At 39.7% G+C, this 27,363-nt stretch overlaps 1 protein-coding gene across 2 annotated transcripts in view; it reads right to left on the bottom strand.

The window, feature by feature from the left end:
• Positions 1–10,630, bottom strand: part of LOC124262925 (gamma-aminobutyric acid receptor alpha-like) — an 80,035-nt gene extending 69,405 nt beyond the window's left edge. For both annotated transcript variants that reach the window (XM_046697526.1, XM_046697527.1), the window contains exon 1: positions 9,829–10,630. In XM_046697526.1, the coding sequence (XP_046553482.1) occupies positions 9,829–9,855 (27 nt within the window). In that variant the 5' untranslated portion in view covers positions 9,856–10,630. The remainder of the gene's footprint in view (positions 1–9,828) is intronic.
• Positions 10,631–27,363: the final 16,733 nt, after the last annotated feature.

Below are 27,363 nucleotides of genomic sequence, written 5' to 3' on the forward strand. Positions count from 1 at the left end.
TTCGATTCCACACATGGGTACAATGTGTGAAGCCCATTTCCTTTGTACCCCGCCTTGACATAGCTGGAATATTGATAAAAGCGGCGTAAAACCATACTGACTCACCCACTCCTATCAAATACAAGGCTCTGTTTCAAGGAAACTGAAATGGTTTGTACTCAGTGAGTGAGTGAGTGAGTTTGGTTTTACGCTGCTTTTAGCAATATTCCGGCAATATCACGGCGGGGGACACCAGAAATGAGCTTCACACAATGTACCCATGTGGGTATTCGAAACCGGGTCTTCGGCGTGACGAGCGAACGCTTTAACCACTAGGCTACCCCACCGCCCCGGTTTGTACTCAACTTTGACATAGTGATTATTATAGTTAGTGCATTCGTTCAATATCCCTTCAGTCGTTGTTGCGTATGCCATATAATGTCGGTGTGATATTTCCCTGTGTGTAATGCTAAAGTGTCATCATCTCCCTAGTTACATGTAAATGTGATGAATTGTTCACGTGAATGGTGCAGATACATTAATTGAAACTGTAGAGGAACCAAAACCTTCTCAGCTTGTGGTATGTGAAGTATAATGTTTCAAGTATTACAAATATTCAAAAGCAAGATACGTATTTACAAACACGTTAGGAAAGCGTGATGACACATTGACTCAATTGACAAGGATCCGTTCACACTAACGCACAAACTATATGCATCGAGAAAAACTGCATCTGAAACACAGAGATATCTGGTTGAAGAGAGAAAGAGAGAGAGAGACGGAGGTAGGGAGAGAGAGACGGGGAAAGGGAGAGAAAAAATATATTACACCAAGGCTTAACATTTGTACTGTAAGTCATGAGTTGCCTAATTAACGCGAGTGTCCCCAGCCAGCCTAATATACGTCGTGACATTATTGCGAGGGCTCAAAGTTCTTAAATATCTTAAAATGTTCGACACCGTAAGAAAATAACAACAGTTGTAAAAGCGTGTGGTATGCCGACAGTTGGATTGAATAAACCAAACGTATCACTGAAATACAATCCTTTCCATATTAACCAAACCAGAACTAGGTGTTATACAGTCGGCACCGAAGTGACCATAACGCAGGCATGATACATTCCCGTGGTACAGTAGCGTTTTGACCGACCGTATCCCCTTACTGTCCCAGATTATGTTAGGCACAGATGCTGTGGAGTTGTCGCTGACGACGTCTTTCTGCAGTACACGGCACACACGTCAACATGACGTACCCGAACAACCTTGATGGGTTGAACATGTGAGTTACGAATATGGAAGATCGTCTTCCATAACTTGAACACCTGGTGTCAACATTTGCGTGTCTTTATATGTGCGCTCGTACTTCGTTGTGTATTGTTGCTCAGATCTGTCACTGGGTTGTCCTACCTGTTCATGTATAAACTACACAGCTGAAGTATTCCCGAGAGCCACGTTAAACAAAAACTTACGTTATGTGTAATAATACCTTCTGACTCCATGAGCAAAATCATCGTTTATTTCGTTTATCCAACAAAAACGTGGTACTTGAGAATCGATTTACAACACGCCCACATAGAATATCGACTTGTGAACGAAATGTGTCATAAATACAAAATACGATTATTCCGTCCTACACCGTGAGAACAACTGAATACTTTAGTGGCTGATGACGAGGTGACGTGAACAATCCGGCAGGAGAAGGATTCCCCAGGGAGCTGGACCCGAACCAGTACACATTGGACATCCAACACCACCACGTTGACCACTAACACGGTACTAGGACCACGTGCCAGCAACGTAGAGGCTGCCTCTGTGACACGTTAGGTCTGTGCTAGTTTTAAGTCACATATCTTAATTATTATGTGAATCTTGTTCTTTACCGTGTCAGTGCCAGTGAAGAACGCGTTATGAAAATAATTCATCTTAATTGTACGTCAAAACTAACTGAAATTAAATGATCACTTGCATTATACAAATAATTACTTTATCTCGCTGTATTATGCAATGATTTGACTGATTTGGGTACATTGTTTTGTAGACCTCGTTAGGATGAGAAAGTCACAATAACTCGGTGCGCCTAGTGGCAGCAAGAGTTGTATACTCCCCAGGGAGTTGAGATCGATAATACGATGTGCCGTTGAGATTGACATCCAATGATCGAAGGGAAAAATAATAGCGCCTTGAGCATGCACTAGTTGCGTGGATACGTGCGCTATATAAATATCCTATAATAAAAATGATAATAATAATAGGCCAATTCCCTTAGGGCGCACGGCGCTGAAGACTTCGTTAAATGATTCATACATGTTATGTATGCACTGGAAAACAACACAACCACAATGTCCCTCTTATTAAAATATTCTCTAGCACCTGGTGTCCTTAATATAAAGCTACAAATTCCATAACAACTGGTGTCCTTACCGTATTAGTGTTAACTTAGTTGATATGTAGTCTCCAACACCCGGTGTCCTTACCACGACAGTCTTGGGTAAGTATATTTTAAGTTATCAAACAAACCCTTTTTAGACTATGTCTCAGTTTTTAAAGCATAAACTGTGGTATTTGTTGTGTGGTTTTCAAACTCAGCTGTCAGACAAAAGAGGCTATTTTCAAGGACGGGGTGGACTTACTTTTTCCTCCACTTGAGTGTACTAACAGGTATATTCAGATATTGTAAAGGGAGTGGAGAAGTAGTGTTGATCACGTCTGCTGTACACGCAGTAGTCTATTTTAACATATTCGTATAAATGTATTTGATTTGTTTTCAAACAAGGGCATAACACTTTCTTCGGGCTCACTTGAAAGAGGGGAATGCATTGATATTGAAACTGATAAGCAAATAATGTCCTTGTATTTGAATGTTTGAGAAGATATATCATGAACTGGCTAGCAATAGAAACTATATCCAAGAAAATCTGATGATTAAAAAATTGAAAATTGAAAACGTTAATAAAACGTTACTTTGCTGAAAACCCGAATAGTAGTGAAAAGGTCAAAACACATCTATAATACCTAATTTGAGTGAGTGAGTGAGGTTTCAAAGGCCGCTTTAGAAGATTTTCAGTAATATCAGACCTTATCTGTTTCATGTGTGAGAATGAGATGGAGAACTTTGACGTTGGGAATACCTACAATCATGGGTATGTTGTTTGAAAACCTATAATCATAATCTCGATGAATCTGGAAGCCGCAACCACGATCATTGTTTCCTGGTATGCATAAGGGACGTAACTCTGTACAGCTAATTACAACGCCATATACGATTGTGCCCTGTCGGCTTACATAAATATATCACATGACTGACTGTTCTTCTGTTCTTATAGCAACACGATTCCTACGTAAATTACCTTACCATGTCCTAAAAGGAGAATTACATTCCGATCCAAATTACGTTTTGCCAACGTCTTCAAATAACACTGATAATACCCTGTCTCAAATACACCAGAGCATAAAAAACACTCTGCTTGCATCCTCCCTAGGGTACAGTTAATATGATCCACCAAATCAGATATATACCTATTACATTCCGATTGCAACCTTAAAAATATCTTGCATAGGGGATGTCAGATTTACTGTGTGCAATTAACCATAGTCTTTAAAGTCAACGATGTGTTAAGCGCTAGTCTGTTTCGGCAGTGTGTAGATAAACTGCCAGTTGATAGTACGTGTCAGCAAATATTTCTAATAAAGGCGGTAATAGTGTAGTCTTCCGACCCTGTCTGACCCCAATCGTATCATCACCGTTGTACTAATGTTCTCCGTCATAAAATCCCAGCACGCAACGCTCTTGAGTAAGTAGCTTGTTTCCCCCGTGCTCCCTCTGCCCTTGAGGAGTGGGTGTTATCGCCCGCTTATATGCATTATTAAACATCTGTGTGTTTCACTCATCCCTGGCCTCAGAACCAGATTAGTCTGAAACGTTTTAACTGCAATAGACACGTCTGGGGTGTGAGTCAATACCTTAAGGTTGACGTCTCAGTAAGCCTGCTGGATGAAGTGTGTACAACCACGAAAGAAGGTCTTTCATGTGTAGTTCTGTGTGAGCTACTGTTCTACAATGTAACGGTGTCCGAACGGTCTTAATCAATGTTTATAATGGGCCGTGATTTGTAGGGTGATAACGGTACATATCTTTGTCAGCTTGTTTAACGCCTCTTTGAACATTATCCATGTATATCAATGTATGTCCAAAGGTGGAAGAAAATCCGAAGTGATACTCTCGTTAAAGCCATGAGCACGGGTATTCTTCTGACAAGCCTAGAAACATACGAAACATTCGAACCACGTGAATGTAAGTTTCTGGCGTGCGAACTGCGAGGCCAGGGACGAAAAGAACAACCGAGCCCATATATGTCTTACTGAGAGTCAGGACATGATACACGATACAGTGTTTGAAATGTTTGGGGCTGTTTTGTTGGGTTTTTTTGTGTTTAATGCCGGACTATCAATATTCCAGCTCTATGGCGGCGGTCTGTATATAATGGAGTCTGGACCAGACAATCCAGTGATCGACAGCATGAGCATCGATCTACGCAATTGCGATACGATGACATGTGTCAACCAAGTCAGCGAGTCTTCTCACCCGATCCCGTTAGTTCCTGATGACCAAATCTAACCCTTTTCTCCACGGATGTATCATTATTAAAGGAATGCCATACTAATTAATGAGAGGCTGCCTTATGTGTAACCCACACAGTATTTGAGCTACATCACGACGTGTCGGGATGGTCTGTGGTGGCAATCACGAAGTGAGGCAGATCTAGCACGTGTATCACCACGGTGAAACCATGTCATCAAGGCACGCAACTACTGTAATACTGAACATCGAACTGCGGCGTCTGTAACGTCGAAATCGCCCCCCTCCCCCATTTCATAGTTACGACTTAGCAAGCGTGTTCCATCAAAAGGGATATCTGGATATCAATCGGGAGCATTCATCAAACATGAATCGGTTAAACTGAAAATATCCATAAGCCTCTTGTAGGTTTCAGTAGAAAACACAGCAGTGGATTTATCTGGAACTCCTCTGAGGCATATGCCAAAGTTTGCAGCTAATGTCTCAACAAAATTTATCAAAAAGACTATTATACTTAGTTTGTTTAAATACTCCCTAATGGCAGAGAACATAAGAGCTTAAGATTATGCCAAAAATTAGTTCATTCTCATTTTCCCTGCCAGGAGCACTTAGTTATGAATCCGTGATAAATCCCCCCATCAAACACGTCTTCATGGTAGAATTATCTCGCTATAAGACATTCGCACTGTGACAATGTTTTGGACACTTGAGTGTGCTCCACTGTTTTCTAAAGTCTGATGTTTAGAGTCGTTGCGGTGATTGGAACCACACGATGTGTGGTGTGCTCCTGCACTGTTTACCCGTGAAGATTGGGTTTAAAACGTATCCTCAGTAACCCATGCTTGTCGTAAGAGGCGACTAACAGGATCGAGTGGTCAGGCTTGTTGATTTGGTTGACACATGTCATCGGTTCCCAAATGCATACTTTGATGCTCATGCTGCTGATCACTGGATTGTCTGGTCCAGACTCGATTATTTACAGACCGCCGCCATATAGCTGGAATATTGCTGAGTGTGGTGTTAAACAACAAACCAACCAGCCCAAGCCTGCACTGTCTGATGCATATCAATGTTAGTTCATTTTAGAGTGGGTGAAGACAAAAACGTGTACTTTCACGCTGAAAAGGCATTCCGACAATATATCATACCTGAAGTGGTTTATGATGTGTAAGATATGCATATTGCATTAGCCGCGAACCTTCACATGACCTTAACCTTAATCTTCTGTCAGTGGAAGAGGTTCAATGTAGGTGAACTCCTTACGTTTTCAACTGAATTGTGAAAATGTTGACCTCGTCAAAGAGAGTTTTTGTCATGTTAAACCTACTTAGCAATTATAGATTTAGTTGGCGCCGTGGTAGACATTTCGATTTTGTGTTTTCTCCCAACTCCTTTTTATAACTATGTTGGAGATGTCTTTCGTTTTGCCACTGTTAAACAAATCCTCCCAAAATGTTCCCAATTGTACTTACAACACAGTGTAAAATATACCCATTCCCATTAGTGTAAAAGCGTCTAACTTATGTGAATATAGTCAATGTACCTCTACAACATTACAGGAATGAACGTACGGTTAATGAAACAGTACAAAAACGTCCGCCGGTCGGGCAAGTACAATATTCATTTGTTCTGCAAGATCAATGTTGTAGAGGAACGCTCACGGCTCTGGAGAATGTTCCGGGTTCCCTGTTAGAGCGTAGCGCTGTAGGCCCCCGGTAGTCACTACAAGTGATGGCGGAACCTAGTGTTCCATGTGGGAGAGATTTATTGATATCAATTACTATATTACGAGGAGCACAACGTTTCGGAGTACATCTTGACTCCTTCATCAGTCGAGTGGGGAATCAGCGTATATTCACCGTATACTGACAAAGGACAGCTACATTACCCGATGAATAAGTAAGCATATTTTCAGCGTCCATTGCCATGGAGACTTCATCAGGTGGCGAAGCAGGAGAAATCATATACTTGTTGTGGTGTTTTTCCCTTAGAATAGGTGAAATCTAAAAGTTGCCATCCTAAAAATTCTCTCCTTAATGTGTATCACTTCTTAATGGTGCTTTAAAATGCCCCGTCCGACAGAGCGATCTAAGAGCTAAGGTGATCTTAACTACCATACTTTAACATTCAATTTGGCTTAAGGTAGTCGTTGCACTAAGATTGCTTTGTGGAATGTTGCCTAGTGTACAACTAAGACTGTCGTAAGTCTATGTTAAGCTGTCGAAGTTGCGATCACTTTAGCGCTGAGATTGCTTTGAACAACGGCACGTAGGGTCTTGTGACCTCAGCGATACGACTCCTATACTCTAACGTAGACTTATGACAGTCACATCACTTTATAGAACAGGGTGTAGTTGTATAATGTGATCTAAGCGCTACGGTAATCGTAACTCACATACCTTAACATAGACTTACGACAGTGGCAGTTCTACTTTATAGAACAGGGTGTAGTTGTATAATGTGATCTAAGCGTTACGGTAATCGTAACTCACATACCTTAACATATACGCACGACAATCGCAGTTCTACTTTATAGAACAGGGTAGGTTGTATAATGTGATCTTAGCGCTACCGTAATAGTAACTAACATACCTTAACATAGACTTACGACAGTCGAAGTTCTACTTTATAGAACAGGGTGCAGTTGTATAATGTGATCTTAGCGCTACGGTAATCGTAACTCACATACCTTAACATAGACTTACGACAGTCGCAGTTCTACTTTATAGAACAGGGTGTAGTTGTATAATGTGATCTTAGCGTCTACGGTAATCGTAACCTTCATACCTTAGCATAGACGTACGACAGTCACATCACTTTGTAGAACAGGGTGCAGTTGTATAATGTGATCGTAGCGCTACGGTAATCGTAACCTTCATACCTTAGCATAGACGTACGACAGTCGCAGTTCTACTTTATAGAACAGGGTGCATTTGTATAATGTGATCGTAGCGCTACGGTAATCGTAACCTTCATACCTTAGCATAGACGTACGACAGTCGCAGTTCTACTTTATAGAACAGGGTGGGTTGTATAATGTGATCTTAGCGCTACGGTAATCGTAACTCACATACCTTAGCATAGACTTACGACAGTCGCAGTTCTACTTTATAGAACAGGGTGTAGTTGTATAATGTGATCTTAGCGCTACGGTAATCGTAACTCACATACCTTAGCATAGACTTACGACAGTCGTACGACAGTTTAGCGATAAGGTTATTTTGTACAAAGGCAGACGCAACTTCAACGGGTACGGGTATCATGTTGAGATAAAGAGACACAAGCTTTAACTACCAAACATTGGACTCAACAACAAATACAGTCGAATGTAGGGAAATATGTTAAGGGTAATTACTATGCATCCTTTGTTGGTAAACCCGAACAGTTAATATGGACAGCTCCACAAGAGACATTACAGTCAGGAATAGCGGCGTTTCCTTCACAAAAATGAACGTATGACGATTATATTGACAGGATAAACTGGCAAGATATGAGTTATGTTGTGTGGAAGTTTTCTGAGCAAATAGCAGAGCCCATCACACATGCTGATCGGTTTATTTGTACAGGTTAAGTACACAGTAAATGGCTATACCGACATGTGACTCATGTATTTCGTTAAGCTGGTGATCTCTTTGTGAACAACGAACACACCCAAAATAATCATTCCATCAATACATAAGGTTGTATGAATATTTAGCGTTCACACCAAACCAGCACATCGCTCCACCTGGTCACATTGTTATGATTCCTACTGTTCTGCCTATATCATCTGATGTCAACAGTGACTTCAGTATTTGCCATAATTTGCCATTCTCAGGCGCTGACCTTTCACATTTTATGGCATTTTGCATTAACAAATAAAATATGTGGGCGAAAACGTAAAACTGCTGTAGCAAACCGAACATAGTTTTTAAATGATTATCAGAAAACACAGAAATTCTGCACCTGTACGCTGCAAGAATGCAATTTATAAGTGAACGCTCTCTCGTGTCACAAAATTATCTGGTCCAGAACACCTATCACTGGATGTCATTGGTTCGATTGTTCATTCTGGCCGTTATATGGCAGGAAGATAACTGGGTGAAGCGTTAGGCTAAAAGCGAGCATTATTTGTGCTATAGTTTAGTGGTTGTGTGATTGAACAGTGCTACCTGTGAAGCAGGACATGCTCGCTCATTTCAAAGACACCTGATGTCGGTGCTTATTTTCTGTGACTCATTTATGTATATTGTATCACTATTCAACATTTGTATTAGCATTCGCTATGAAAACAGTTTCGGCAGACTTGTTATTCGCAAGCCTTTACGTTATATTTCCACTAAAAATTTAGGTGTAATTTAGGATTTACGACCCATTTCTGTAAATGTTGGTCATACGGTTGTACTCATAAATACTACGTGTCATCAAGTTGCTGATCATACTACAATACGTACTAAAACTACTAAACTACAATACGTTCGACGTTGATATCCAATATTAAAAGTTTATGCATATCTTCCCTAAACTAATACCTATCCGTTTAAATCACTAAAGCCTAAAAGTAACACAAGGCGAAGCCCTACTTTCACAGGCAATGTCAGTCATATTCTATTAATATAACATGCATTGCAGAAAGTCCGGTTCCTGAAGCTATAAAAAATCACTTACTCGTAGGGGGTGAAAATAAATATCGAAACTGGTCCTTGACACTCTCCAGAAACGGGAAATTGTCAGGGAACACTGCTGACATGATAACTCTATCAAATTTACACAGTGTCTCTGAAGTCGATGATCAGGGAAACACTGAGTGCCGAGAAGATTGAACATGCTTCATTTCAAGACAGATTGTAGCGCATGACTAGGTATTTGACGGGCTAAAGGGAATCTAAATCAATTACCAGAACCAAAGGAAATATTTTTCATCACACCCGATCTTTAGTTCAATATTTATGACATAATATCCACTCTCCAACCTTGATGTCTTCTATTATCCCGTAAGCATTAGTCACGGCTGATTTATAATTCTCTATATCGAAATGTGTAAAATATGCCAGAGATGATATGGGCATCATCAAAGACAATATTAACGGAGTTGATATGCCACAACATAATATTCTACATTTCACAAAACAATAGTAGACATCCCAACAAGCAAAAGAACTAAACGGAAAACACCATAAAACATGATCTATTTAGCTTGAGAGGTTTACATGCAACATTTGAACCCTATGGCTCGTAAAATGCAAGTGATTAAAGTAAAGTTGTAACAATCTATCGAAACAAAACATTACTCACTGTTAAATGTCTTAGAAGGCCGTCCATTCCTTAAAAGATGTCCCTTGAGCGTGAAGCATTACCGTGCTCACCACAACAAGAAGTACGGAACCATTCCTGGTTTTACTTCAAGAGAAGGTAGGGGCGGCAGAAAGTTCATTTATTCCTGTGAAAGGGCTCGTCACATTTTCGATGACTTGTATGGGAACACTGGCAATGCAAGCGAACCTTTCCTTCGACTGGTGGAAGATCGATAAAGTCCTCTGTGGTATGAAGAGGCTCGGAAATCGTCGCATGAAACGCTTTGGAGGGTTGTTAGAATGTTTATGTGGTCAGAGAATTAATTAGTGGAGTTTACTGCCAATTAGTGGCCATTGTAAGAACAGGAACGTTGCTCCTCCGTGTTTTCAAGAGGTTTGCGCCATAGAGAAGTCAGTTGGGAAGTTGGAAGAATTGTAGAAATGTTTGGCAGCACGGGGTCTACAGCATTGTGTAGTCAGTCAATAGAGGGCTATGGACGGAGCTCCATGACTTGTTGCTGTCTCTTGGCACTGAGGTTAATCAGCCACATCCCGACCCTGCACGTGCCGGTTATTGGTTTCGTCACGTGCTGTCATAGACAATCATTTATCTGTTGCCGTGCCTGCAATATCCTTGCTTTGTCTTCGGATTGTTCGTCTTTGCCATGTCGGTCGGATTAGAGAAGTATGAAAGTAGGAAATACATTAATTTAAACCTATTCCTTAGAAATCCATCTTAATGAACTATGTCTTCAGTGTTTCAAATCTACCATCACTCTTTGGGTGTCTCGCCTCGTTTGTTAGGCGTTAATGCTACAAATGGAATACAACGGACATCATGTTACTGCTTGATCGATCTGTTTGTTTTGCACTTACAACCGGATTAGCTTAATGTCACTTCTGATAGGCCTGCGACAGTTATTCAGCCAATGAAATTCAACATCCCGATTTTAGTCTCGATCTAACAACTCTGATCAATATAGAAACATTCTTTCAAATTAAGGACATGATAATATGTAACACAAACTGGCCCGTATACCTAACTGGGGCATCGCTTTACGTGAGGAGATATCGAAAGGAGTTGAACTTAGCTTATCAGAATATTGTAGTTCTAGCGCTCCATACTGATATTGATGTTGATGATAATCTGGTTATTATTATCAAATCATGTTATTGCGAACACTTTATATGATCACTGTTTGAGAGGGGGAAGGGTGGGTATGCATGCTGTCGTCGCAATCTTACCGTGAACATTGATTTTGAATTCTTGATTACAAAAATGTTTTGTGACTTTTATCTATCACTGAAAGTGTTAGTGTGGTAAGTAAATGTAATGCGCTGTACCGACTAACGACATAAAATCAGCAAGAATCGAGAAGAATGTTTAACCGTTTCCTGTTAATTTGATATCAATTTCAACGGATCGCCAGATCACAGGGCGTAGAATGAACGAAACAGTTGGCCGCGTGTTTGTAAATTAACACTGATAAGGACGGCCTTGAAGATCTTCACGTCGACGTGAAATGCGATTTTGTCGGAACTGGAGTGTGCCATCGTATTGATCACCTGAGATAATGGTGGTAAAATGGTCTCGGTGAATGAAAGTCTTTCCCGCAGTTTTTAGACATATATCAACAATATATCGGCAAGGGTGACAAGATATGGGCTTCACACATTATACTGGTTTCACACATTATGAGAATCAAACCCACACCTTCGACGTGACCACCGAACCCTTTAACAATTAGACCACCTCACCGACCGTACAATTATGTGATATTTTTAACGATTTGAGATGTCTGTCCTAAAACCTCTACAGACACAGTGTACCACTTTATCTTCAAATAATTCAGTTTAATTTCACGAGACAATCAATACCAATCAGATTGATGTGGAAAAAAACGTTTCATAGATTCAAACGTAAACCCGCGCATATTAAAAATGCAGAAAGTTTCTTGATCAAATCCTAATAAAACCATTTTGGCATATCTGAGAGCATAAAAAGGTGTTTATCAATACATCACCTTCAGTCAGACATATAAACTGCACTAGAACCTCAAGACGTAGCACTAGCAATATCATGTCATTATTTACTTCGTCTGTGCCTTAGCGGAATTAGTAAGTCATCCATACATTGATGTTTGGTCCAAAGTGCATTTCAACCGCACGAACCTTGTTTTGGTCGAAACAGTAAGAAAATATCTCATTGACAGAATTACATTGCTAGACATAATCTCTGCTTGGTATCCACAGACGTTGCTAAATCTTCTGGACAAGGCTTATATAACCGCCACATCGAGCTGTAATACTCTACCTTGTCTGCACTGCTTACGTTTTGGTTTAGGTACAATTTCAGGCCAGCATCACACGACAGCATCACTTGATGAGTGCCGGAGTGCCACTTACAAGAGCTATAGATTAGGGGAGCAAGCAGTTCAGTTTCTCAGACTAATGGATTATTGCACTTGGCATTATTTCGGGGTCGACGAAATTGGTTTAATTTGCTACTTCAGATCTAGCCGAGCTGCTCAAATTAACCAACGCTAGCTGGCGTTGTTTTTAACACCGTTCCGGTAAATCGTTACGTTCCGGTAATTGGCCAAGGTGTTTTCAAATGGACGATTTTTAAGCGCCGTCGGTTATGTAAACGAGAACTGAATTAAAGGAGACCGTTTTTCTGCGGTTGAAACGCAGAATAATATCGCACTAAATCTGTTTGAAAGAAGGATATTTGGGATTTCAAACGCACACTGAGGCATCCATGTCCTTACTTAGAGCTCAAAGACGCATAAGCCTCTGTTCATGACTTGAGTAAATAATGTTCACAAGAACAGTAAAGGGGAGTATCTCTGTTTGTGGCGTGGATATAGTTCTTCGCTGAGGCGGAATCCGACGTTGAGCCTCTTGACCTTCATCTGTTCATTGGAAGAAGATAACTACACATGCGTTTCTTTCATAAAATATACACAATATATACCCACAAAAAAGTAACTTTGTACTCTGGCCATAAATAATAAAGGCAACTTAAAACAATTGCTTAGCATCTCCTGTATTGTATAAATGTTACAACATACAAAACCAGTATGATGAACTCGTATGTGCGCAGGCCAATGGTGTGTGCTTCATGGAAGATGCAACGTTGTTAAAACTAGGTTGTTTTGTTTGACCCAGATTCAATATAGGGAACACATTATTAACAGCGAACACAGCGAACACGGCGAATACAGGAGCAAGGTGTACCCTCATACATCTAATACCATGAAGATCCGGGTTAGAATATTGATCTTCAGTAACCCATGCTTGTCGTAAAGGGCGACTAAAGGGGATCGGGTGACCAGGCTCGCTGACTTAACTAACACATGTCATCGGTTCCAAATTACACACATCGATGCTCAAGCTGTTTTGTCACAAGATTGTCTGGTCCAGACTCGATTATTTACAAACCGCCGCCATATAGCTGGAATATTGCTGAGTGCGGCGTAAAACTAAACTCACTCATTCATACATCTCACAACGTGGTAAAGTGGATGGACCATCTTCCCGAGGAGCGATGGTTGGTTCGCTCCCACACGTAATACCAAAAGACATTAAAAGATGGTTCTTGTTCTTCCCCTGCCTGACGCTCAGCATAAACTGGGAAAACAAGAGCTGGGTTCATTATAGTAGGGTTGGGGGGTGTCCATGTTAAATCGCGGTATGGCAACTCATTTGGCTGGCCCTACAAACCTGGAACAAACGCCCACTCACGTGAAAACACATGACGAATATTGAACGCTGCGTCAAACGCTGTTCACCTCAACTTGTCTCTCACAGTTACATTCAACGTTGTCCGGTTGTGTTTTGGGCCGGTTTTAGCTGTAGTCAAATTATTTCACGGTGGAAAACATACAGGTATTAGAGGTATTACAGCCACGTGGGCAAACCGAGCTTTCTCCCTTAGTTACCGTAAGTGTTTGGGGTTTGTTCTTGTTTTGTTTGTTTGTTTGTTTGTTTGTTTTGGTCTGTAACGACTCAACAATATACCAATTGTATGACGCCACTCAATCAACCAAGTCACCGAGTTTGACCACTCACTTCATGTGGTCGCTACTGCAGTCAAAGATGGGTGGGGACCTTTTTGAATCCGGATCCCCACGGGTGACGAATATGTCACGCTATTATATCGTAAGTACAGAAATATCACAAAACTATTCCAACATGAACATAAAATGTTATCGCATTCCGCATGCTCAAAGCGTTAACATGTAAGTTATATCAAGTTCCGAGCATGCATTTCAGTGATTATCCCAATCAGCCCTTCAGCCTCGTTCCGCTAATGAATACGTCATTAGGTAACACGGTGGGATCAGCGCAGCGCAAGTAAACAACCAGTCAATATTTCAGGTACGCACATTTATCGGAGAGCATGTCGTTGGATGATTTATTGGTTGAGCTTTACAGCATTGATTCCAACAGAGACAACCCATTTAGCACTTTGCAAACATTGCAACGACATGTTGTCTCAGAAATCATACACATTTGTGAAGCAGAAAGATACTTGAGCTGAAAATAACGCAGCTGCTAATTCTTCGCACTTTCATCGATCGAGCCTACTTTACATACGAACAGTGATATGGCAAGTCACGTCAACTACCCCGCAATCTATGGGTTATGTTATTTTCATGACCACTCACATGGAGTGATAGATTAATCAACGCTTAGAATAGTTACGGCCCACATGCCATCAAGTTTCTAAAGCATCGGTAGGTTTGTGGCGTGTCCAATAGATATCTACTGTATGCCGAGTATGTACGTATAAAGGATAAGGGGGGAATTGTAGCTTAACCTCCTCAAATAAGAAGTAAGTGAGAAAGGGTTTTCGTGTGTTGTAATATGATTATGGTCTTGCAACGAGAGACGTTATAGGTAGATAGTTCCAACAGATGACCTAGCGCCTGGCATTTAAGTACGAGTCGGCACTTATCACCACGCTAACATCCTAACTCTGATTGTATTAAAACATTTTTTATTCTTTCAGTCAGTCAGTCGGGGTTTTTTTACCTTTAACTTCATTGTGACAAAACTGTTTCAAGCTTCAAACGAAATCTCTACGAAACGTCCATTGCACCAGCTAAAACATAATCGCAAATACTAAGTAAACGATATCACGTGTTCGCGAATAGGTGAGTATCCTGCCCACCGGGGCACCTGTCACAAACACATACAAGGCTGGGGCAGGGGAAATACTGCTTGACATGAAGGGAAAGTGCACTTTTGAAAACTGAAGTCACCCATCTGTTGTCCGTCTGAATATTGTAACACCCTTGGGGTGCACGTGGGAAAACAAATGACACAAGGAGATGATGAAGTAGAGAAGCAAGGTTTGCCGTGATGTATGCAAACTTGTTTAATTTTGTTTCAATGGCAAGAATGTAGATGGGACTTTGATAGCAATGCAATAAAATAAATGATGCCAATAAATATCAAACACTACTCGGCCTATATATATAGATCTAATGACAAGGCTCAGTCTCCAAGGAAATAGTTATTTGTTTATTTCAACTTGAATATCTTGCAGAAATGATACTGTGTATGTAATATAGTTATCAAATTGATTGTAATTTGACTTAAAATATATACCTAGAAGCAGTTATGATGATAAATCTAAGTCAGTATCGGTGCCAGGTAAAAATAAGAGCAGGAGCCTTTAGTCAGACTGAATGTCTTATTGTATCTAAATCGAGTGACCCGAGTGAATCGAATGAATCGGAATCGAGTCAGAATCCGAATCGAATTCCTAGGCCTTGACCAGTGATCGTATTTATTGGCATCATCAGGAGGTCATGTGACCTTTCCCAACCAATCAGAACACAGGTTTGATGGCTTTCATACAAGAAACACTGCATAGGCAGTGTTATTTCTAACACAAGTAAGTGATTACTAATTGTCCTTATGTTGTCCTTTTTGTCCGAATACAATTAGGACACAGTAGAAATAATCAGGACATCGAGACAATTTGTTATAATTAAACGGACAATATCTTTCCGTCAACGTAGCGTCAGTGGCCGCCATCTTGGTTGGTGGTCGGCTCTATGACAAGTGAAATTTACAAAAGCATCACTTTCCTTTATCATATGGTATTGTCCTTATGTGACATAAAGTGTCCGAAAAGATCGAACATGATGGACAAGTGAGATTTGTGCTAACATGTGATATAACAAGAATAAGGACAACGATATATTCAGGCCAAGCGACGGGGCGACATTTTGACAGACGTCAAATGTATGCTAAGACCATTAACAACTTTGGCCCAGTGTAGCATCAATTTGCCCTGTATCCAGGAATTGATGTTGTCCTATGTGTCCTTTAATAATTCACAAGATTGCTAAAATAATTGGTAAATGCAAACAGAGAAAACGGACAGCAGACTGTCAGTTAGTGCCTTGAATGACTGTCGGCAACAAATGTCAAAACACGGAACGACTGTCATATTGCAGGTACAAATGTAGGAAATACAGGAAGTTATATATTGCCCTTTATGTTTTGAAATAATGCATTTCTACCATAGAACGCAGGAAAATACCAGATAATGAATATGTGGCTTTGATATAAAAACGGACATCCAGTTTATAATTAGTCACTCAGCCAAACGTAAATGTTGTTGACAGGTCACCGTAACCTGAGAAATGTCAAACAGATCAAATTCGTTATTCGTGTAATCAAGTGTAATTTCCATTAGTTTTCTTCATGGAATACACTTTAAAGCACTTCTGAGCAAGAAAGTTATCAGAAAATCGTCATTAACAAGTGTAATAAGCCATTGTTTATCTGGGTCAAAATTCACACTTACTTTCTATAAAAAGCCACGAAGCAGGAGTGTACACAAGAAATAGTCCCTGAAAACATCGGTGTTATCACTCAAAATACACAATGATTCAAGACAGTGAATAAATACATCATTTGGAGACATGAAATACATAAGTCTGTACAATAATAGTACACAATGACATCAGTAGTAGAATACTTCATGGATGTAAATAGCGTAGTGACACACAGTCGTAATTAAGTCATGTCTGACAAGTGCTGCTACCGCGAACGTTCAGTGCTTGATAAAACATAGCTATCAACAGTGAATATGCCCCCTTAAAGATGACTCAGATCTGTGAACTTCAGAACCAGGTAACTGTCTATGATGTTGTTAGGTTATTATTTACTTTAATGTTAAAATATGGATGGACATTTGCAGATAGATCGTGATATAACGAAAATAGGTGACACTTATGATTGACAAAGTTTACATGATGTTATTAATACTTTTACTACATTTATTTAGATTCTATTACACTATTTATGCATTTATGTGGATCTACGTATGAAACAGTTGAGGTAGCGTTTTGGGGTCACTCTTACATTCAGGCATATCTGTAGATGTACGTATGAAGCAGTTTGGGCATATGTGTGTGTGTGCACCAAGAAGCAAGATAATATGACGCATAATAATCCATTATGTTACTAGTGTTAGACCCAGACCAAACTGTATGCCCTCCCGAATAATGCTATGTCTGAGAAAACAATTGTTTATATACAAGGTTTGATAAATGATCTACTAACAAAGTAAGCGTTTTAGTTCAGTTATAGTGTTATGGTGTATGCATTATTTGCACATCTGAACATAAACGGTGTCATATGAATGTCACCAATGCATTTAGCATAATTCTATTTATGCATTCTGCCATATTCATTCAAACGTTTTACCAGTGTACACATCTTGTTCATGCCTGTAGTAGTTCACACATCAAATATCAGCGTGAGGAAATTAGACTTATATCTTAAAATGTATTATTCACGAATATTTCTTTGTCAAAGAAAAGACAGCTGACAACAAGAACATCACATCAGCTCCTGCATGGAGAGCCACAAGACAGAATCAGGAAAGGCGATGCCTCAGCTCCAACGGTTCATCTATTTTAAATGGCGTTTTTGAGAGACATAAATGGCATTTTAAGCATGCAAGATAATATGCTCAACGCAACACTAGCGTCATTTTGATGCTAAAGAGAAACACGATATCGCCTTTTCTGAAGCCGAGCTTCTATCCTCCATCAGACGGAGAAACATTTCCAACACAAAAAGAAATTTCTTTCTCCGTCCATTGCTTTCATTTCCTTCATGAGAAAACACAACCGCCGAAACTCTAGACATAACAGAAGCATCTTTCATAGAGTACAATACTGGTAACAATGAAGTATTGATTCCGGAGGCCAAATGCATTAAATCTGATGATGATCCTTGTGATTGATCACGAGGGCCCATAAGTCCCGGCATTATTACATAACGAAGGCCGAGCAATCAATGAAAAATATCAATATGGCGTGTAAAATAAGCCCTAATTTGTTTACGGTGTAATACGATATGAAATCATCAGGGATAAAAACATAATCGGACATCATTTTTTGCTGCTGACTGCGTGGTAGTGAGCTGTTCAGCGAGTCACGTCTCCACGCTGTATGAATAAGTCCTTCGTCATGTCAATAGCTCTTATTCAATTTGTGGGCAAGTCAATTCGCCATGCCTTACAGATGAGTGCACAGATCAACAGATGAAAAAGGGAAAAAATTGCCTGAATTCTGTCATTGATTTCAGGAAAACGTGTTATTATGAATACTAAGGATGAGCAGATATTTGGAACATACATCTTAGTTGTTCGAGGTTTGAAACAATGATTTATTTAATGATGAAATCAATATTCACATCTGTGGGTTGTGAATGTGTCTGAGAGAGACTGAAACGTCAAAGGTATTCACACTCACTTACTTTTCACATTTATAGGGTCAATTCCAACCCACGAGACATTTGCATGTGTCAACTACGCCAGTTGTAGCACAACAGAATGATGAAGCCTTGTCTTCTAACAGTTAAGGGATCCTTGGATCCAGCCAGTTTGCACTCCAACCTCATTCTGTCTGCTGATTCAAATTGCATTAGTCTAAAAGGTCTGCTTTGAGGGCATCAACACGTCAGTTTAAATCACTCCATTTTTACAGACAAGAAAACTAGCAGACACTGTTATCCATGTTTAACAACTGACATTGTGTAAAACATGTTCGCCTTTCTTCAAGGCTGTGCTGAAAAATAAGTCAATGACTGGGTAGCAATGTTATCCTTATGAGAGACACATCTGGATTAGCGAGACGACAGTCTTTCATTGAAACATGTTATTATTTTTATCATCTTGGAATGAAGGAAAACCAAGTTCTGTGGAAAGTCAACTTCTGTATTGCATTTTTTTGCAATAAAGATTTTGACTGTCCAAATAGCTTAGTTTTCCTTCATCTTTACAACTTCTAAAATGTTTCTCAAAGAAATCATCTAGGAATTATGATTTAAACTATAAATGCCATAGAGAGTTGTATGTGTCTATGTTAAAATGTCGAGATCAAGTTCCTGTTCAAGTTACTTACTCAACAATCTTAGCAGTCTTACAGGCGAATCCCTAGGTACTCACAGAGTACACCTTCGAACTGAAACTATAAGAACTGGCAGAGGGAACGAGACTGTGGGGCGTAGTGGCCCTCACTACCCATTGCTCGCGATGGCTACTCACAGTCTCAGACCCCCAACACACAAAGTCAGCCATCTATCCCTATCAGCCAACGCAGCTCCCACAAAAACCAGCTACTAGCAATAATCCAATAATCAGGACTTGGGTTCACCTATGTACCCATCTAAGGAATAATGGTATTTCAACTGACGGACAAAACGACCTCATCATTCAGCTACTCGACAGTACCCAGATAAGAAAGATTGTACCTTGATATTGCAGATAATGAAGAGAAACAGTAAGTGTATCTCTTCGCTGACACCGATGATTGAACAGTTTATAATTTTTTCCGTATCACAAACAACAACATAGCCAAGCATAGTCTTGCCTAGCCTAGCATGTAATATAGTATTTGGCGTGATGAAATTAGAAAGCTAAATTAAAGCAGATGGCAGTTTCCACAAGTTGAAGAAACTGGTATTTGAAATGTGATTAAGCGTTTTTCATATCTACCATTCTGTTCATGTTATTGTCCTTGTTACACGCTAAAGGTGCTATAGTGACCCAAACTGTAACAGCAGTACTTGTGAGAGGACTAGGTGCTGCATTAACTTCTCTGTAACAGTACTTGTGAGAGGACTTGGTGCTGCATTAACATCTCTGTAACAGTACCTGTGAGAGGACTTGGTGCTGCATTAACATCTCTGTAACAGTACTTGTGAGAGGACTTGGTGCTGCATTAACATCTCTGTAACAGTACTTGTGAGAGGACTTGGTGCTGCATTAACATCTCTACTTGTGAGAGGAGAGGACTCTGTAACAGTAGAGGACTTGGTGCTGGTAACATCTCTGTAACAACTGTGAGAGGACTTGGTGCTGCATTAACATCTCTGTAACAGTACTTGTGAGAGGACTATCTGCATTAACATCTCTGTAACAGTACTTGTGAGGAGCATTAACAGACAGTACTTGTGAGAGGACTTGGTGCTGCATTAACATCTCTTAACAGGAGGACTTGGTGCTGCATTAACATCTCTGTAACAGTACTTGTGAGAGGACTTGGTGCTGCATTAACATCTCTGTAACAGTACTTGTGAGAGGACTTGGTGCTGCATTAACATCTCTGTAACAGTACTTGTGAGAGGACTTGGTGCTGTCTGTATCACTTTGCTGCTAACATCTCTGCATCAGTACCCGTGAGAGGACTTGGTGCTGCATTAACATCTCTGTAACATTACTTGTGAGAGGACTTGGTGCTGCATTAACATTTCTGTAACAGGACTTGTGAGAGGACTAGGTGCTGCATTAACATCTCTGTATAACAGTACTTGTGAGAGGACTGTGTGTTCAGTTACGATACTTGTGAGAGGACCAGGTATTAACTGTACCAAATACTGATATCGACCCAACAGAGACATGACGTAATTTAGGAACCAAAACCAAGCAGCTTCGATCAAAGACAAACCGTTTATCATTTTGCTTATTCTTGGCTTTCAAGATTGTTTATGCAGGTGCATCAAGCTTTAACACTGGATATTTCTTGTCTTCGACCTTCCCTAAATCATACCATGGAACCAGGAGGAGCTATTGAAATAATTGTTTTGTATCCACAAGAACTGCCTGCTCCTTGTTTCGGGATAACACCTCGTTAATTATCTTAGTTTGATAGAATCGCAGATATTTTCAATGTTTCATTTTCAACCTGAAGACATTTAGAGAGATAACAGACTTAAAAACTATTAAAATGAAGTGGAAACACTTTTTTCGTTAACACGTCCTACAATCGTTTTCTAACGAAATCACACTTGTTAGTTTTTCATTCCTTCAAATTAAACAGCAAAATCAATGAAAATGTCAATTTCATTTGGCGCTGAGGTGAAGGGAAAAATTCTCCAGCAGTTGTCAGATATCATGTTCTATGGATTATTGATGTATGTGAATGACAGTTCTTCCACTGCTATGCTCCACAAATCTGACCTGATGTCAATTATGGTATCTGTTTTTTAGAAGACACGTCTTGTTCAGCAGTTAAATGGCGCTTTATTCTTCATTGACTTTTTTATGCAATTTGTGCACTGCCAGGTTGTCTAGGGAATTAAGAGAACATGCCTCCTCTGTAGGGGATTACTGACACAACGGAAACCTTATATGATCCAATATTCCATGCCGTGGCTGAAATGTGAATATAAATTGACTTTTATCGATACAGGTTGGTATAACTAATAAAATATCGATGATTGACAGAATTGGGCAGAGTTATCGATTTACTCTTGACAACCATGCCACACTTTCTCACAGCCATGATTGATTTCCAGGCAGACTTATCGTAACAACAATGTCCTGTGTACCAAGTATACCCCCAAATATATGGGGACCACAGTTTGCTGTGGCATTTTGGTCATGTTCAATTGTTGACATTTAGTTTTAGTGAGTGAGTGAGATAATATTTAGCGTCAATATTTCAGCCATACCGTGACGATCATTACGTTACATGCGGCAAGGGCCTTCTGTTTGACGTAGTATGGTAATATCGTGAATAGTGTTGTTTAGAAACTGGTCAAATGTAACATGTTATATTCGGGATCACACTGTCATAGTAAAGTAAATGTTTGGAACGTTTTAAGTCCTGAGTTCAAATCGCCAGCACACGGAGTAAGCGAGCTGACTTGATTAGCCATCGAGACTTTCTACAGCCATGGGAGCCGTGCCAAGTTACGCTTGTTAGAGGGCTACACAAAGTACGTGATCTGGACTATTGTTGCTGGACTTAAATGTTTATGTGGAAGCCGCAGTGGCTAAATTTGCTAGTTTGCCTAGTGGTTAAAGCGTTCGCTCGTCACGCCGAAGACCTGGATTCGTTTCCCCACATGGCTACAATGTGTTAAGCCCATTTCTTGCGTTCCCCGCCGTGATATTGCTGGAATATTGCTGAAAGGGGCGTTAAACCAAACTCACTCGTAACCCTGTATCGTTTAGGCAAGCGTCACCGTTCAGACGTAGCAATGTAATAAATCTTCAGAAACTGGTGGTTGTTCTTATCTCACATTCAGTATCAATTTGTCTGTATCTATAACCAAAGGTTCCCCTCTTCCACCCATTACGTGCCCATCTCCCTGTCCATTAATCACATCTTTGTTGGGAGCAATCTACATCACAAGGTATGAGCAAAACACGGTTCAAGACAAATACATCCCCGATCAACAGAATTCCGCTACTCAATAAGATTGAAATGTAAATGAATGACCGAGCTTCTACGGGAATTATATCCCGTTGGGTCAAATTCCATTTCAAAATCTGTCATTGAAAGGTAAATCTGCAATCATGGACGGACTTGATCTTAAATTGGCTACTGAGTATTTCACTTAAATCAATAATTCCATCACTTCTTCAAAATCAAAGCTGTGGGTTTTTGCGAGCTTGGATGGCACGAGATATTTTCTCATGCCCACATTAGATTCAGTGCAACACGCGCGTCACCAACATGTCGTTTCTGAGCAGGATTTGGACAGACCGAGATCTGGAGATAACGTTTTTCCTGAAGCGAGAATGATTTCCTCTGATAGTTTTTACATGTTATCATCTACCACATTGAATATCAGTTTTTCCATCTACAGATCTAACCTTTGTCTGCATAATCTATTGCATTAATCATGACAACATAACCTTGCGTAGCCCATTGCTTTCTTTCTTTACCAGAAACTACAAACAGAGGAAGAAATAGAACTGTAGTCAGATAGCTATTTCAACTGACAGTTATTTTGTTTTTGTGTTTGAAATGTTGTTATTAAGTCATACAGCAACTGTAGCCTTTCATGTCTGTGCAAGATAGAGCCGTGCTTCCAAATGTCCAGGGGGAATTTTACGTATGTTGAAATTGCTTTTGGGAAACTTTTTTGGAAAGTTTCTTTTGCTGAATGAATATGCATGCACGATCTGCCATTGGTATCGGGACTTCATTTCAACTCAAGACATTATCTTACCATGCAGTTCAAGATATTTATAAAGAAACATTTTCTTTCATTTTTAGTTGTTTAACTTTTAATGTTAACTTTAAAACAATTACAAAAGACGAATATAACTAATTGAACAGAATAGAAATAACCAAACTGACAATGGCGTTTTTGCTTAATAATTTAATACACACTTATAAAATGGGATCTATGGCCTTTTTAATCTTGGTATTTCTAATGAGACATAATCCAACGTATTACATAGCTAGCTCCAGGGAATCTACTGAAGTGTTACTATAGCACCTTGTAGCGTGTGCAAAGACAAGAACCTGAACAGAATTCTACATGTGAAAAAGTTTGAAAACTTATTCTAAATAACATTTATAAATTCTTGAAAAACAATTTGAATGCCAGTTTCTTCAACTCAGCTTTCTCCATTACACCAAATACTATTTGTCATGCTAGGCTGGGCTCGAACTCAGCTTGGCTATGATATTGTAATGTGTTGCGCTGTGCAGTGCAATTACTAAATAGACAACACAGAAACAAAAACGTTTTGAAACAGTACATAAAACAATGATCGGCGACAGCGGAGAAGTAGAATGGTTGTTTGTCTTCATTATCTCCCATATCAAGGTACTATCTCTAATATATTGGTGCTATCCCTATTCCTTTCCTGAGATGGGTATATATGTGAACCCCGTTTCTCTGCAAATTACTGGATTATTGATAACAGCAGCTGATGTGGGTGATGGCTGAGTGGGCTAGATCGTTGAATTTGTGTGATGGCGATTTGCTGCCTCACTCTGAAGGTGCGGATTCGAGTCCCGGATAGGAGTCAACCCTCAGTGTGCTAGACTCTACTTTACTGAGAAAATTAGACCGAAATATAACATATGTTACATAGGTGTTTGTGATGTCTACGCCTTATCCAGTGGTTTGTGGTAGTCTATAGAGAATGTACTTTCCATGATGGCAGGGGGTGGGGTACAGGCTGGATTTGTCATACCAACTCCCGTGGCGTTTTAACAGTGTTTCACAACACAGACGAATAAAAGGTAAATCACATGCTGGAAAATATTAAATAATACCCTTTTAACAAATTATAATAATTCGAGACTGAATGACCTCCCGGTTCACTTAGTTGTGGTTAAATGAATCAAGTACTTCCTTATCCCTTTGTTTGATTTCTACAGTGGGTGCCTGGCGGTATGGAATCAATATTTCTTCAATATCCGCTAAATTCTCAAAAGTTAAACATTCTTCCTAAAATGGTACGTGAACGGCATATGATATATTGACACAGTGGCTTAAATCTGATCAAATGTAAACATAGCGTACTTCCTCTGTGACACCTTTGGAATAATCGTCATAAAGTGAAGCTTCCAACAGCTTCAGAGATTGTTTGGGATATCAAACTCCATATCGAACGAAGCTACCAACCCCCCTGTTGCATTTTTTACAGGTAATCGTGGGTTCGAATGTCATATTCGTATAGTCAGCACTATGCAGGTGGCGTTAGTGTCCCTAAATAGTAAACGGTTAAGATCTGAATCATTGTGCCCCCCCCACCACCATATCAGTATACAGTCAAACACTGTTTTGTCGAAGTTGAAGGGACTTCCAGTTATCCATTGTTCGACACAATCAAAAATGGTGCCACAAGAAGGAATCTATTGAAATCAAGCTTGCTTTACCGTAACTGATTAACTGAAATAGTTACCAAAGATTCGTTAAAGACAACTCACTCATCCACTATCAAATCCATTGATGTAAGCGTCATGGAAGACTGTATTCAAAGTCGATAAGAAAGAAATTGATGATAATTCTGTGTAGCAGTGCTGACAAGCATATGCTAGTTATAATTGAAATCACTTGAATGAAGTGCTACAACCACTTATATGCAACCTATCATACTATTGGTAGGGAGATCGTCACTCGTATATCTGTAGAGAAGTGTCATGGCATGTCGTTCACAAACATGTCGGTGCTATATCTGTGATCATGTAGAAAACCAATATCGATGTGACGACTTGAATATACTTCACTAAACCGTTCTGGTTTGTACATTGAACAAAACGGTTATGGATCATAAATACTTTGGGGGATATGCTTCGGTAAACATTTTTGTCTGTCTGTCTGTCTGTCTGTTTGTTTGTATTACACTCACCAATATTCCATCTCTATGACAGTGGTCTGTAAATAATCTAGTCTAGACAAGTGGTCAACAGCATGCGTATCGATCTACGCAATTGGAATATGAGGTGTCAACCAAGTCAGCGAGTCTGACCACCCAATCCCGTTAGTCGTCTCTTACGACAAGCATGGGTTACTGAAGATCAATTCTAACCCGGATCTTTACGGGTTGTTTCGGTAAAGAAGACTGACTGCCTTTCAATGTATGTTGTATATATAAATATCACATGATCCCTAACATGTTTTGTTGGGTATATGTTTGTTTCGGGCATAACAGCTGCAAATTATTCCTCTGATTAAACATAATGGTGATCTCTGTATATAACATTTACTTCGTTGGACGGCCAGATTGAAATTTAGATGCATTACCCCAGGAACAACCCAAGCAGAAAATAGATCAGCTTCCGCACGAAATGATGAAATGTTCATTTGAAGGGAACCATGCCAGTAGTTCTGATATCCAATTTTACTTTAAGAGCGGAATGGCGAAACCGATTGGAAAACCGATGGCAAAACACTGCTGCACATTTAGTAATAATTCAACAAAGGAATTACATGTATCTCTTTTCTTGTCCTCAAACTATTAGTCCTGAACATGGACAACTGCCGCAACTCCAGCGCGTGGACAGAAAGGTTTCAGACTGCGGTATAACAGGTTGGCACTTCCGGAAACAGTGCATTAATCTGTAGTCGTACGTGATTGATCGACAGGTCATCCGAGTCCGCGCCCTTATGTAACAACGAACAAGATGTTAGTTTAAGCAATAATAGAGGTGGAATTGTCCCTTAATGGTTTACTGACGTGCTGCAATATGACTTCAGCGGAGATAAAAATATTATAAAGCTTTAAAATTATTTTTGCTTTCCACGTCCAGTAATTTCAAATTCATTGTCTACCATACTCGTAGGTTTCTATAGAAGCGTATTAGTGCCATATTCTAACAAGAATCATTCAAGTGGCACTGTAATCCTAACAGATGATATTGTAATCAATCATATCGTCACTCAGACAGTAATGTGGTCTGGAAAGCTGCGGCCACAGGTGGGTATAATTTGTACATATTAAATAAAGCTGATCAATGCGTACTGTTAATCAATATAAATGTAAGTTTATTCAATGTTTTAACAGAAGACATGTCAGGGTTGAAAGACAAAAACAACGGTCATTATTGATTAAGCTATTAAGTTAGCCCTAAGATTTACCCCAAACACTAATAACTCGAGAAAGTATAGCCGTCAAAGTCTATAATTCTACAGGAAAGGATATTTTCTTTTACGTAAATTATAACACATGTACACGAAAGTATCTTCTTGGTGACGAGAGTGGTACCTTCTACGTAGATGTAGGTAGTATCTTCTGTGTTGATGTGAATAGTACCTTCTCCGCGAGTGTCTTCTTCACTTATAAGAAATTTGTGACTGTTACCCTTTGATAAATGCACGTAAAACAATCCTTATAATTACCAATTAACGAGTAATAATCCTAATTTGGTTATTGTTGTTAAACTTATCGTAACGAATCCATTTACACATGTGCATATATATCATGTGTAACTCCACCGGATGTTTACAAATGACAAAGACAAACCCTCTGATGTTATTTAGCAATTCAATTTATCTGATTACCTAACAGACACGACGCAAACTCTGTACATCAGATAAGTTCACCTGTACACATATTATCTAATGACTTGATAGATTGTTTGGAACTATTTTTATCACGTCACATAACCTTCACCTTATAGGTATCGTATTCAATTTTGAACGACTAAGAGGGCCAGCGCCACTCATAGCTTATTCGCAGGCAATGTTGACAGGAAACAGTTGTCAATGTTTGAATTTTTCGAAACTTCCCTGGGAGGCAGAGAAG

This window comes from Haliotis rubra, unplaced genomic scaffold (assembly GCF_003918875.1).
Source record: "Haliotis rubra isolate DU_JTF1 unplaced genomic scaffold, ASM391887v1 Scf86, whole genome shotgun sequence".
Taxonomy (NCBI): domain Eukaryota; kingdom Metazoa; phylum Mollusca; class Gastropoda; order Lepetellida; family Haliotidae; genus Haliotis; species Haliotis rubra.